The sequence below is a fragment of the Cydia strobilella genome, chromosome 9 (genome assembly GCF_947568885.1).
Source record: "Cydia strobilella chromosome 9, ilCydStro3.1, whole genome shotgun sequence".
In the NCBI taxonomy this organism is placed as follows: domain Eukaryota; kingdom Metazoa; phylum Arthropoda; class Insecta; order Lepidoptera; family Tortricidae; genus Cydia; species Cydia strobilella.
Genome location: NC_086049.1, coordinates 796,528 through 811,893, shown reverse-complemented (window position 1 = coordinate 811,893; position 15,366 = coordinate 796,528). Strand labels below are relative to the sequence as shown.

General features: G+C 41.3%; 1 protein-coding gene across 1 annotated transcript; it reads left to right on the top strand.

Annotated features, from left to right (window-relative positions):
- The first annotated feature begins 3,095 nt into the window (after positions 1-3,095).
- LOC134743938 (splicing factor 3B subunit 4-like) lies at positions 3,096-5,543 on the top strand. The gene is made up of 2 exons (XM_063677569.1): positions 3,096-3,485; positions 5,005-5,543. The coding sequence occupies exons 1-2, from the start codon at positions 3,096-3,098 to the stop codon at positions 5,452-5,454; spliced, it is 840 nt and encodes a 279-aa protein (XP_063533639.1). The 3' UTR covers positions 5,455-5,543.
- Positions 5,544-15,366: the final 9,823 nt, after the last annotated feature.

The window sequence follows — 15,366 nt, the reverse complement described above, 5'->3', positions numbered from 1 at the left end:
ACTCGCAGTATAGCCACCAAGTCGATGCCGCAAAATAAGCGCGGACGTGGCAGGCCCAGGAGACGGTTGGACGACTTAGACACCTTCACTAATAACTGGCCAGAAAAAGCCTTTGCCCAGCAGTGGGAAACTGTAACAGGCTATTTAAAAAAAAAGTAGTCTGAGTGCCCATTTGTATCATTAAGTACCTACTTGAGTCATCGACTAGCTAATACTTACCTCGCATTGCTAACAACACTAGTTCCAGGTACGGGCGCAACGCTAGTATTAAACTTTTTCTCATCCTCCGGACTATTACTTTTCCCGCGAAAACCGCAGTGCATTGCCTCCAGTACTGGGAATCTAGAAAGTAGGATATAAATTTCTAGTGTACATGGGACTTTTGTGTTAATGCGATTTGAAACTGCGTTATGTCGGGTGTATTAGTCAGTAAAAATATCTATTGGCGCTATTAAGTCCCCCCGGCTTTCCCATACAAACGTAGTTCCGCTCTCATTTTAAAACTACGTGTTGAATTGTAATGAAACTTTGCTCATATAATGACATGCATGAGGTATGTCTAGGTCCTAAATTGATTTATATATCTCCAGTTTATAAAACAAACGAAATAGAGCAGAAACAAGTTTTGTATGAAAAATTTAAATTGCTGCTGTATTTTTTTAACTATGGTATCTGAAGCTAAATAAACTAATTTAAATTACAGACATAGATATACCTTATTCTATTGTAAGTACAAATTTTCAAAGCAATCTAGCTAGTCGTTTTAAAATGAGAGCGGAATTACGTTTGTATGGAGAACCGAGCTTGCCGGAGACCCTTAAGGCACAGGGCGGACACGCTATACATCGAAAATCACTTGCGTTTCTATGTGTGAACGGCACGTCTGTACACGCGTCATAGTGTGAGTAAGTTGCTTAAAAATAGTACTGAGCGGCCGGCAAACGGCCGTCAATCTGCAACAGCAGGGCGAGGTAATTCGAGTCGGGGCGGGGCGGTGCGTGGCCGTTCTGTATGATAATACTATTACTTATTTTGTGCTTAAGGCCCCGTGGGTTCAGGTACCTCTGTACTCTCACTGAGCGTAAGCGTCAGCGAGATGGCTGTGCGTGCCCGGGACCCGGAATCGAATGTTTTTGAATTTTAATTTTTTGTAATTAAAAAATAATAATAAGTAGGCACCTAATCAATAAGTTTGATCAAAAATTAAATTGCGCATTTTAGAACCAAATTTTCCTATTTTTAGTTTTTGAGCCAAAATTGTTACAAATATATACCTAGTTCGTGTTTTTTTTTCAATCGTTAAAGGCTGGCGTCCACTAGAATCGAATTTACCATTAATAGTGTATAGAATAGAAGGCGAATTATTGCGATTCGATTCGCCTCGGCGGGTCTAGTGGACGCCAGCCTTAACGCTCCGTAGCGAACGAAACGCAACTGTCTCTGTCGCACTAATATAAAAGTGATAGAGAGAGAGCGATAACTCGCTACGCTACGGAGCGTGAACGATTGCCATCTTGTCTACGCACCCAGCTCCTCCACAAAACTGCCTCCTTAGTGTGCACGTGTGTTTTGTTGTTTTCTGTTATGCACGCTCTGGCCTCTGCACGTGGGGCTACCTGTTTTTTTTACCCATTACAAGACATGACAAGACAAGACAAGGAGAGCAAAACGAATGCAGAAGTATTGGATTTGGTAGGTGAGAAGCGATCTCTGCTGAGAATGATTGAAAACAGAAGGGGAAACATGTTGGGGCACCTGATACGGCACGATACTTACATAAAGTCTATAATAGAAGGAAGAATAGAAAAAAGGAGAGGCAGAGGAAGACCGAGACGTGCGTTTTTGGACCAAGCCAAGGAAAAATCAACGTAGTGACGTATCAGGAGCTCAAAACAGTGGCAGAAAGAAGAATTTTACGGCGCTTCCGAAGTTTTGGTCGCGCGGTACAGGTTGTAACTGAGATAATTTTCATTGTTTGGTATGGCTTCTCTATAGGAATAATAACTGAATGTTTATGTCCTGTAATTAATCCTACTATTTTTCGAAGTTGGTGTATCTGTACAGATAGATTAGATAGGTATCGCCGCATTTAATTGTTATTTTTTTATTGTATTTTTTATGTTTGATGTAATTATAAAAAACGACATGTAATATGAATTATTATGAATAATATACGAATATGAATATACGCTAAAACACATTATGAAATTGTTTTTACTTACATTGAAACCACATTGCACCAGAGAAACTGAAGCAACCGCATTTTTTAATCGATTTAGTGGTATTTTTTACTGTTTTTGAGCAGAATATTCATGTCATGCTTTTCATCATGTCATGATTCTGTCAGCACAACAGAAAAATCTGAATCCTATGCAACCTTTTGTAAACTAAAGCCTGATGTACACATTCGGTCCTATTTAGAACTTACTTTTTCTAGTGGAGTACTTGCGTTTTAGTAGCAAATGCATGGATTCGCACTTAACAGCACTAAACAATGTGTTAAGTAAAAAGGCCCTTAAGCGATATTGCGATCTCGTTCCATTGCATAGTTGTGACTGAAATTTTTGCTGAAATTTGCCAAAGGTGGCTCCTCATGTACACCACGCTTAAAATTAGCTTCACCTTTTTCACAACCGCTCTCTTTAGTTCTTAAAACTAATTTCCTTATTCACAAAATCGCAAATCGAACGTTATTCAAAAATTCGAACGCCCTAACATCCATATAAATAGCCGCAGGAACGTCGCGTCCACTCATTCAATTCTCACACTCCAAAACTTCAACAAGCAGTATTAAAATAAAACAAAAAAATACAAAAAAAAAGTGTTAAATCTCAATCTCTCATTTACCGTGACAAGACTCAAGAATCTATCAAGATGTGTTATCCGTGCTGCTCTCCCTGCTGCGCGCCCTGCTGCGGCCCCTGCTACCCCTGCTGCACGCCTTGCTGCAGTCCATGCTGCGGCTATCGCTGCTGCTGATCTCCTACCACCTGCCAGGGGCATGGCAGGGCATGCCATGGCGTTGCCGCCTGCCTGCTAAGTAGGATGGTTGGACGCCGCCGTGTCGAGGCTGTCCCTCTTGCCAGCGAAGCAGGATGGTTGGACGCCCCCGTGTCGAGGCCGTCCCTCTTGCCAGCGAAGCAGGATGGTTGGACGCCGCCGTGTCGAGGCCGTCCCTCTTGCCAGCGAGGCAGGATGGTTGGACGCCGCCGTGTCGAGGCCGTCCCTCTTGCCAGCGAGGCAGGATGGTTGGACGCCGCCGTGTCGAGGCCGTCCCTCTTGCCAGCGAGGCAGGATGGTTGGACGCCGCCGTGTCGAGGCCGTCCCTCTTGCCAGCGAGGCAGGATGGTTGGACGCCGCCTTGTCGAGGCTGTCCCTCTTGCCAGCGAGGCAGGATGGTTGGATGCCGCCATGTCGAGGCTGTCCCTCTTGCCAGCGAGGCAGGATGGTTGGACGCCGCCATGTCGAGGCTGTCCCTCTTGCCAGTGAGGCAGGATGGTTGGACGCCGCCGTGTCGAGGCTGTCCCTCTTGCCAGCGAGGCAGGATGGTTGGACGCCGCCGTGTCGAGTCTGTCCCCTCTTGCCAGCGAGGCAGGATGGCTGGACGCCGCCGTGGCCTGCCGTGTTGCCGGAGAATGTCTGGTGTATGATTCTTCGTGTCGCGGCCAAGCCGTTTAGTGCAGTGTCGGAAGCTTGTTTAGTTTTTTGATAAGAAATATAACTTACATATTTTATCTGTCTTTTCTTTAGGTTCTTTCTCTACCAGGTTAGGTTCTTATGGTATTATTACTTCATATCTGGAGAAGCCATACCAAACGATAAAATTGTTTGCGCCATTTAGGGTCCTAGCTGAATTGGTTGTTCAATACCCCTTATTGATACCCGAGCAAGCGATATTCCAAAGTCGAACCATGAGCGTAGCGAGTGGTTCGAAAAGTGGAATCCTGAAGTTTAATGGTTATTAATACTTACGCTATAGAATTTCCAATTTAGAGAGCATATTAGTAGTTGTGCTTAGTTGTGCCATTAGGAATATATATTTTTGATGGCACAACTAGTCGTGCATACGTAGTTGGTCCATGTGGAAAGCCTAGAGGAAGTTGCCGCGCGAAGCAGCAAGGTAGAGCAATGTCTCACCCGACCCGAGGCGCTGCGGGCGAGCTACTTCGCGCGGCAATTTCCTCGCGAGGCGACTCTTTCTGTGTGTACCTGCCTACTATTATCACGCTGTCACGTAGACAAATATAGTGACGGCCAAAGTGACCAAATATATCGTAACACACCTTTGTTACCATAGATAAATAAGTATGTGTTGCGCTATATTTGGCCACTTTGGCCGTCACTATTTATTTGATGCTTACTGTACGCAATTTAAACTCCGACGGCATATAAAGGCTGAATTCCACCGGAGTGCGGCACTGTGTGGGTGCCTTGTGCCGCACACTACTGGAATCACACCTTCAGAACCTACCTACTATGTTGAGATATAGATGGATTTCACACAGAATGAAGCGCCTCGCGAGCTAATTGCCGCGTTATGTAGACGTGCCTCGCCCGAGACGAAGTGGCGAGAAGGAGAGAATTGGTCCACTATTGTACAGTCACGAATGTCACGATCAGTGATTGTTGAGCCATTTAGGGTTCTAGCTAAATTGGACAATCCATAGCGTGTGTGTAGCGTAGCGTGGACAACCAATTTAGCTAGGACCCTAAATGGCTTAAAAATTGCGGAGCGTGATGGTACAATCTCCATCAGAATATCGGAGCGGCCAAGGTGTTCACAAACATCCGAACAAAGCCTCTTTAAGACATTAAGGTGCATGCTCAGACATTTTGGAGCACCTTAGCCGCTCCGACGTATCTGTTGTCTGATGGAGACTGTATACGATCCTATAATATTCCCGTCGGTCACCATAAATGAAACAATACTAAAAGTAAACCATTGTATTCTTACAAACAATTCACAAGACATTCACAGATTCTAGGTTTCCACATGACAGCTAGCAGGGACCGCACGGTGGAGGGCAGGGCGCGCAGGACGGCGGGGGGCAGGGCTCCGTGCAGTTATCGCAGGGGCGGCACGGCCCGCAGCAGCCCCCACATGGTCCACAGCAAGGTCCGCCACAGCAAGGCCCACACGGCGGCCCGCAGCAAGGCGGGCCACAGCAGGGTTTACAGCACGGCCCGCCGCAGCACGGCCCGCCGCAACACGGCCCGCCGCAGCACGGACCTCCGCAGCACGGCCCTCCGCAGGGGCCACAGCAAGGCCCGCAACCGCCACAGCAAGGTCCACAACCCCCACAGCAAGGCACACAACCCCCACAACAAGGCCCACAGCCGCAGCACGGCCCGCAGCAACCTCCACACGGTCCACAAGACATTATGCTTACTTCAAATTATTTACTTAATAAAGTAATTAATGTAAAAATAAATAACTGGTATAATTTTGAATAATGTTTTTTGATTTTTAATATTTTAACTTTTTTGTTACATGTGTTTTGTATAAAATTCTAACAAATAATGATTGACAAAATGAGAGTTGAATTATGTCAACTTCGATGTTCTGATTTCAATAGTATTTAGTTTCTTTTAAAGAAAATTATCCGGCCATGACTTTTTGACTAATGCCGGCTATACACGTAACTATCCTAATGTGACTACTGCTATTTTTAAATTACAATGTACTGTTTGATAGATATAATTATTGTATAATATTAATATTAGAATAGAATAAAATAGAATATTTATTGCTTTCATGTTGGTGTACAGGTCTTACTCTAAGTACAATAGTTCCATTACAACATGTTACCCTAAAAGGGTTTTGCAATTACACGTACATTAAAATATGCAAAGACAGGGGTACATAAATCTTTCAATTATAGTTTGTCAAGGGACTGTCTCATTTCAAACATAGACAGAGAGAATCAAACTATCTTTGTCTTACACTAGTACTAGCACCCAAAAGAAAAGGATGAGTATAGTTTTCTTTGTTCCTATTTGTTTTTATTTGTGACGCTTTGGCTTGTTAGCTGTAAGTTACAGATGTATACTTAAATAAATAAACAATAAACTTTACGAGTGCTCCAAAGAGTAAAGTAAGTATATGCAGTAGTAGTAGTAATCACTTTATTGTACACAACACAGGTTTACAAAAATAAATTATAGTAATGGAAGTACAAAGGCGAACTTATCCCTATAAGGGATCTCTTCCAGCTAACCTTCGAGTAGATGAGTGGAAAACTATAGCCAGGTCAGATAGACAGACTTACCTACAGGATGTTATATGCTCTTTGGTCATCACAGAATAAGTGATTCATGGTAGAAGTAGAAAGAGTAGTATAAAGCGTGGCCCACTATTACTTATTCTGTGGCTTAGCTGTGGTGTTCACACAGTCGTCCATGGCAGTGGCTTGGCATGGCCCATCGTTAGCCACTGTGTACTGGGGCCTTAGGCGCTAGCCGCTATTTTTGGCCGTAAACTTTTACTTCTAGGATTGTAAAGATGAATCAAGAAAGTTGGATTTATCTAATTTAGATGCAAAGAGTTGTTTCCAACGCCTTAGTACGTTACAAACAAAAACATCACTGACAAGCCAAGGTGTAGCCTTGGTGTAGTCTTTCGCTTGCTTGGGTATCTATATTAGCACGTAGGGTTAACCAATTAACCCTCGTATGCGGCCTGTCAAATTTGATTATTGAAAAACCGGCCAAGTGCGAGTTGGACTCGCGCACGAAGGGTTCCGTACCATTACACAAAAAACGGCAAAAAAGTCACGTTTGTTATATGGGAGCCCCACTTAAATACTTATTTTATTCTGTTTTTAGTATTTGTTGTTATAGCGGCAACAGAAATACATCATCTGTGAAAATTTCAACTGTCTAGCTATCACGGTTCATGAGATACAGCCTGCATGGTGACAGACGGACAGACAGACAGTTAGTAATAGGGTCCCGTTTTTACCCTTTGGGTACAGAACCCTAAAAACCGTCCAAGAGCATGTCGGTCCATGCTCAGTGTAGGGTTCCGTAGTTACCCTCCCGTCACAATAGGCTAAACTGGAGCTATTACTTAGAGTATTAGAAGATTGTTAACAAAGGGATGAAATGATGCTTAGTGCCTTTCACCCGAGTTAAACAATGTACTTTTCATATCGAATACGAGGAAACCAAAAAGACAAGGCAAATTTGCATCATCAGTAATTAAAATTAAAGTAATAGACGTATGACGTATAGCCTGATTTTTTCCTTAGACGGACGGACATGGCTAAACTGTAATAGGGTTCCTAGTTAATTAGTTAATTAATTAATTAATTAGCGAGACAGTTGAAATTTTCACAGAATCAGAATCAGGCATTATTTGATATGATATAGTCAGACGCAAGATCTAACAAATACGCACGAGTGCCTAATTAACGCAGCTCGTGCAAAGCTTGCATAAAACGCTCTGTAGCCAACGCACTAACTAGATCTGGGGCACTCTGGGGCCCGTTTCTCAAAAGCTTGTAACTTGTATTGTAATACAAGCGGATGTCCCTTTCTAACAGCTTTTGTTAGAAAGGGACTTCCACTTGTATTACAAGCTACAAGCTTTTGAGAAACGGGCCCCTGTGCCCTGTTTATCAAAAGCTTGTAGCTTGTAATACAAGTGGAAGACCCTTTCTAACAAGAACTGTCAAAAAGTGAGTTCCGCTTGTATTACAAGCTACAAGCTTTTGATAAACAGGGCACTGGACGCACTTCTAGATCTTGTGATGCCAGCACTACACTTCGCTGTATTTGGCAAATATTCGTGTTGCATCCCTTTTGTTTTGTATGTCAAAGGAAAGAGATGCAACACGAATATTTGCCAAGTAAGGCGAAGTGTGGTCCTAGCATCAAGGAAAGATTATTGTGCATAAATAAAAAAACATGGCGTAAAACAAATCATTGTATTCTTACAAACAATTCAATCCTCACACTATAAAAAACTAGTTTTTAACAAGCACAGCACGCAAGACCATGAGTTTACAGGACAGTTTGACAGGGGTCTTCAACAGCAGCCACCGCAGCAACCCCCACAACAGCCGCCACAGCAAGGGCCGCAACCACCGCAGCAGGGACCGCAACCCCCGCAACAAGGCCCGCAGCCTCCGCAACAAGGCCCGCAGCCTCCGCAACAAGGCCCTAAGCCTCCGCAACAAGGCCCGCAGCCTCCACAGCAAGGCCCGCAGCCTCCACAGCAAGGCCCGCAAGGCCCGCAACCCCCGCAGCACGGCCCGCAGCCTCCACAGCAAGGCCCGCAACCCCCGCAGCAAGGCCCACAGCCGCCGCAACAACCTCCACACGGTCCGCAACACATATTGCTATTCAGTTATATTTACTTAAACTTGTATAATTGTAAAATAATAATATAACTTGTAAAATTTTGTAATTTTTGTTGATTTTATAAATTTAACTTTTTTTATTTACATGTGTTTTGTATAAGATTTTATCAAAGAATGACTGACAAAAAGTAAGTGGCATAATGTCAGTAATGAGATTCTAATTTCAAATGAATTTTTCTTTTTACCGGCCATGCTTTCTGTGGAGAGGTCTGAAATTGGTCTGAAAGCAGAATGTATCAAAATGTTAAGGGCCTCACAGAGTGCACGATTCATCTGGTTGATCATCCCACTACTTAGCTTTGGGCCTGTTGGGTTGAATATAATATACAATCGCTACGTCTAATGAACAACTGGCCATTTCTCTTTCATACCTGACAAGTTCCGTAGCCAGAAAAACAGAAGAATATTTAACTGTCATTTTTATAGAAAAATCACAAAAATTCGCAAAAAAATCTCGCAATTTTTTTAAATTATCTGTTCAAAGCAAAATATCCAACTGAACTGTGAAATATTTGGAAGAAAGATTCCTGAATCTTTATTGAAAGCCCTAGAAGAGTTGAAAATGCCTTGCTGCGGTAGTTGTGGAACGCCGGCGTGTGCCCAATGGGCGGGGTGCGCGTTCCCGGCGCCATTTAGCGGTCCCTGCTGCGGGGTTTGTAAAAGTCCTTGTGGAAAGACTTTTGGGATTTATAGCTGGAGATACAGTCCTTGATGCTGCCCTTAAGTGAGAAACCCCTGTTGTGTGTGCTGTTTGTGAGCCTTCAGGCTGCATTTTGGTCTCGGTGCTACCCTTACACTGTGGCAAGTCCCTTTTCTACTGGCCCCAATGTCTGTTTGCCCTTGAGACCATGAGATCCTGTTACGTATATGTGTGGAGGATCTTCTGTGGGATTTTCATTTGGAGTGCACTGGAGATTCAGGCCTGAGGGTTGTCCTTAAGATAAGGAAGCCCTGTTGTGTCTGGTTTGTGGGCCTAATTGTGGGGTCTGCCACAGCTACTACGAGGCCTTTCGAAGCATACAGAACGGTTTGGAGAAATACAATATACAAACTAAACTTTTGGATGTCTTTATTGCTTCTCTGTGTGAGTACAATAAAGTAATTGGTTGTTATTATGTTTTTTTTTATTTTTTATTACTGTAATTTTAGAAAGGCTTATGCTGCCTTTCTACTGAGTCGTAGACGAGCGGAGATGAGAGGAATCAAATAATAGCAGTTATTATAGCATTGTTGTAATCCAGTGCAGCGGAGGACAGATCTGATGAGGTATTTAATAAAGATAATGATTTCCAACAGGCATTGATATTGGATATATTATAATATATGTTAGACAAATCGTTACCCAGAGCCCGAACATATGTAGATTCCGCAAATTAGTTATAGCTTTAAATCCTGGTATTATAGGCCGAACTACACCAGATGCGTGAGATGCGATTCCTTATATAGGTAACAATACAATACAATAGAATACTAAATACTCTTTATTGCACGCCTTATTAAAAAAACAGAAACAAGCAGAGATAAACAACAGGCGGTCTTATCGCTAAAAAGCGACCTACTTACCTACCTTGGTACCTTGTAGGAGTTGTAGGTAATACTTAGTATAATTACTATATGTCAAGAGTTCATCATATCATATACATGATGCACTAACTTTTACCCGCGACTTCATCTGCGTCGAATGATGATAATGATTGATAAAATACTTGTATACCATCTCCATATCATCATCATCTACTTTGGTGAAGCGGTAACAGATAGACAGACAGACAGACAGAGTTACTTTCGCATTTACGAGTTTAATATATATTAGTAAAGATTTACAGAAATTTTAATTAAAATACAACTTAATTTGGAGTCCTTCGTGTTCACACCCTTCATATCCAAGGAAAGTGACACAGCGACGCAGACGCAACCTAAGATGCTAAGATGAGGGCTAAGATGGTCGGTTTTTTATCATCTGTCACGTTCTAACAAGTATGTAAGTACGAAAGTGATGCATGACATGACAAGTGATAAAAATGCGACCATGATAGCCGCAAGTGGTGTGTTTCGGCCTTAATTCCGCGAATTTGTATGGTTGGGCGCCCAATTACGGAATCCTGGAACTCGGAGTGAAGTGGAATCACATCAGGCATCTGATAACGCCGGAAGCGAGATGGCTAAGATATGTCTTTAACGCTTGCCAAAAGGAAGTGACGGCGTAGCTCGAGGACGCCGTGATAAGATCGTATTGAGCTATATTTGAAAACATATAAATTTAATTGTTTTACAGCTTACAGCAGTCATGAAATGAGTTTTACGGAAATATGCGAAAAAACAATCATTATTTTTGAGCTTTCAAGGATTTGCCACACTGGATGCGTTCTGCGGGCAGCGGTCAGGTCAAACTTCAACTTCAGGTTGCTGTCAATGTTGGTCATACATCGGGTTTGACCTGACCGCTGCCCGCAGAACGTATCCATTGTGGCAAATCCTTCAATATTATATTTCTGGGTGCTAGCGGCTGAATGGCGCCGGATCGCACAGGACAGGAACGAATGGCGGAATCTAGTATCGGAGACTAAGATCCACTTTGGGTCGCTAAGCCAGCGATGATTAGATTAGATTAGATTAGATATTTATTCTCATAATATGAAATTACATTATAAATTATGCTAGACTAATCTACATGAATTTATATTATGATCGTCATTGACTAAATATTATGTAAGTAAGTAGGGTGCCTAGCCATGCCATGCAATCTTCCCTGCTAATCTAATAGCACGGTCGCATTTGTATCCCTTGTCACCATGCCTGTCACCATTTTTCTTGATTTTCGAGGCACGTTTTTTCCTTTGACTGTATCCATCTATTACGGAGTTATATCTATTATATCTATCTTTGCTGTCACGTTCTAACAAGTAAGTATGTAAGTACGAAAGTGACGGGCATAGTGACAGGCGATAAAAATGGAACCACGCTGCGCCCGCTGATGCGCTATGACAACGAAACGCTTTCTGTCTCTCTATCGCACTAATATTTAGGTAATTAAGTAGTGATAGAGAGAGCGTTTCGTTGTCGTAGCGCAAACGATTGGCATCTTGGCTAGGCACCCTGACCTAAATATGGGTTACAGTTTACAGTACATAGTTGTAGTTATTTTACGCTACGTAAAACCTATAAACTATAGTGTACCAATAAAGATTATCTTATCTTATCTTATCTTATCTTATCTTATCTTATCTTATCTTATCTTATCTTATAGTCCAAAATCTCCCAACTATGGACAACAGTGACAACACGTTACCTTACACATTATTGCGTTCTCTTATTGCATGCAATGCTAATTTTCTACGAAGATTGCGTTCGCTAAACTAGGCTAAAGTATATTAATCATCGCAATCGACTATTTCTATTGCGTGCAACGCATTTGACTATGACACGAACACTCCAAATTCGGCGAACAGAACCCGTGACAATCTAGCTTACATAGAACCCCCCCATACCGTTATGTATGTGGGGATACAGGTCTGAATTAACTGGTCGTTGTTGTGTAGGGGCTGTATGGCTAGGTTGACAAGATACCTTGAATTTTACGGACAATTTTGCAGCACTGAATTTGGGGATGTCTCGAAAAATGGAGATTTAAGTTGGGAAGTTTGCCCCTAATTTTGGTAATCATATCCAAAACCTATAGAATGGCTAAGCTACTTTCTTATTTCTAATAGGTAATTATTTTATATATGGAAAAACAATACTTTTTTATTTGTTTTTTCACTAAGAAAAATACATATTATTTTATTTTATTATTCTAAAGTTAAAACAAAAATTCCTTCACTAAAAATCATTTATTAATTAAAAATACATATTACGAAAAAACATAGCGTAGGTGGTACTGTTGTCTGCCTTTATATTTAGTTTTTTGTTTTTTCTTATGTTGTATCTTTTATTGAGTATATAGGTATACATATAATTATGTAGGTAAATATACTCATTTATATGTCTCTTGTATAATAAGTCCGAGTCCCGAATTTTTAATATAGCTGTCCCGTGTTCGGAAATCTAATGGTAACCCTACGTATGGGGGACTGTTTCACAGAAGCTGGGCCGGGGCCCGGGGCCTTTCTCCGAAAATAACCCCCTTCAATGTCACTGTGTTTATTTTGAGAGCTCATTTTGAGAACCGATCATATTCTTAGTAGTGTAACTAGTGTTGGGTTTGTAGTTAGGTATATTGCTTAATTTGAATTAATTACTTTAGTTTTGTTTGATAAATTGGGGTTGATTGTTTATATAACCATGCCAAATTGATAAATGTTTAGGAGTACAACTAAAAGATTTAGGTACCGTTAAAAATCCTCTTTCTGTTTGTTGGGTAGGACAATCTAAAAAAAACTTGCAGAAATGCCAGTCAAATTCAGATTGACCTGTCTGATTTTTTTTGTTCTCGGCCAAGTGCACGAATTTAACGTATTTTTATTTTATTTTTATTTTTTGTTATTTTTACAAATTTATGGTGGGTTGACGATATTACTTGCCAAATTTCGTAGTTCTGGGTCAACGGGAAGTACCCTATCAATTTTGATTTCCTTGAGAGTGTCGAAATATACGTTTTATGCGGCATAAACGGCCATATATTTTCTTGACGTTAACTTACAAGTTTGATTTTTTCACAGCTTCAAGGGGCTATAGACCTAAGTATATGGTTATAATTTCAAATCGATACCTCCTCGCGTTCCCGAGATAAAGGGTCTTGAACTCTTGACAGACGGACAGATAATAAAGTTTTTTTTTTACTTTTGAGCTACGGAACCCAAAAACACCTCTATAACAATGAATAACTTCCCACAAATAGTAGTAAACTAGATAAAACTGATTGCTTAGGTACTAGTGAAGATTATTGCTAAAGTTTACTAATAAATTACAGTACAATAGGTCCGCTACCTATAGTCCCTTTTAGCACACGCTACCGCTTAGCGTGTGCTAAAAGGGACTATTATGATAATTATCTTACAAATAAGGTAGCATTGCGTCATATATTATTACATACATCATTAAACAGTAGTTGTTCATTTCGCATCGAATCAGAGTGAGCGGTCTTCAAAGTATTATCAAAATCAAATCAAAACCGTAACAAATTGTTATGTTCGATGATCATGATCATACATGATGATCATACCTATGTATGTATGAAATATTTAGATCGGGACGGTTTTACTCACTATTATTTTTAGTCGCTTTTGGCGACATGTTTCGGATTCCTTGGGAATCCTTCCTCAGGCACGAGACGAGCGACGAGGCGGGCGGCGGGAGCAGTGCACGACGTACAACCGCCGCGGACACTCGTGCCTGAGGAAGGATTCCCAAAGAATCCGAAACATGTCGCCAAAAGCGACTAAAAATAATAGTGAGTAAAACCGTACTGATCTAAATATCTTATATAGTTTAAGTTCGATTATGTATGTATGTACTTAATTTTTAGGGTTCCGTACCCAAAGAGTAAAAACGGGACCACGGTAAAAACGGGGCTACATACAATCAGCAGCAGTTGCTAAGCGGCGAGGTGTTCAAAATGACAGTACATTGTGATTTGTGAGCAAATTACAATAATTTTCTAGTCGTTGAGTACAGTTGAGCGCAGTAATAGTTACAGTGAAGTAATTTTGTCAACTGCACGTAATTGTGTAATAATGATTCCATGGAAGTAGAGATATGCACCGTCGTTCACATACAAGGCGGCTAAAAAATAAGTGCATTCCCATTGTCAGGGAGGTTTTGGGATTCTATAATCCCAACTTTTACTATAGGACATGGGACTATCCCCGAAATGGCGAAAAATAAATTTGGCTGTCATGCATTTTGGCAGGGCCATCCTATGGGAGGTTAAATTTTTGTTTTCAAGTAAAAGTTGCTCAGTATAATCCTAAAACCTCCCTGGCAACGGGAATGCACTTATTTTTTAGCCGCCGTGTATGTGAACGACGGTGCATATCTCTACTTCCATGAGTTCCATGGAATCATCATGTATATACAGGATACACTTGCTGTCGCTAAAGGCACCCGTTTGAAATTCCTGTGCTTTAGCGTCCTTTCTTTGGCACTGCAAGTACTGCAACTTACTGCAGTATAAGTTAATCTTGTTTTAAAAAAAAATTGACGAGAAAAAATTCATATCAAACTTGGTTCATCATCGTGCAAAGTTGCATTTTATCCTTTAAGCTTACTTACTTACTTCCGTTGGCGCTACAACCCTTTGTGGGTCTTGGCCTCCTCCACAATCTTCCTCCAGTTGTCGCGGTGCCTGGCGACCTTCTTCCAGTTGGTAAACTTTCCCATCTTCCTTAGATCTTCCTCTACACAATCCATCCAGATCTTATCCCTTAAGCTAGTATTATATAATCTGTGCTTTAGGGTACAAAGCTACAAAGTAAAGTAATTTGGTGCATATTTTGCGATGGTTAAGTGAAAATTGTGTTTAACTCGGCAGCAAACTTCATTCACCTATCGTGCTTTTAAATCCCCGCAACGTTCACAATTCCACGTATTGAATCACAATTTCGAAATATTATGCTTGCTCAGATTTCAGCACGGTGAGTAAACAGCAACTTTGCTCCCTTGTTAGACAAATATCTGTTCAAAGGATTTCGTGCAGAGAAATGTTTGTTTTGTTGAAACAACAAACATTCTGCTTGTTATTAAAATGTACCAGAGGGTAGTAAATAGAAAAGACCGACACCTTCATGCAAACGTCGCGAGAATCGGCATTGCTGTTAGTAGATGGCGCTACTTAAATGTAACTTTTTGTTTTTTTTTTATTTATTACGCAAAGGCAAGCATTTGACCGTAATCTCACCTGACCTGATGGTAAGTGCCGATGCAGTCTAGGGTGGATCATGCTTACCTAAAAGATGTCTATTCACTCTCGATTTAAAAAGATCCAAAAGTTATAGTGGACTGGGAATAGATTTAATGTTGTGTGTGTGTTTAATGTTGTTATGTATTATACACCATCGTGTAGTAC

Bases quoted from the DNA above. Each gene is read 5' to 3' on its own strand.
- LOC134743938 (XM_063677569.1), top strand. From the start codon at position 3,096: ATGGTTGGACGCCCCCGTGTCGAGGCCGTCCCTCTTGCCAGCGAAGCA. The intron at 3,486-5,004 runs GTGAGGCAGGAT...CATGACAGCTAG, and splicing joins CGAGGCTGTCCCTCTTGCCA to CAGGGACCGCACGGTGGAGG.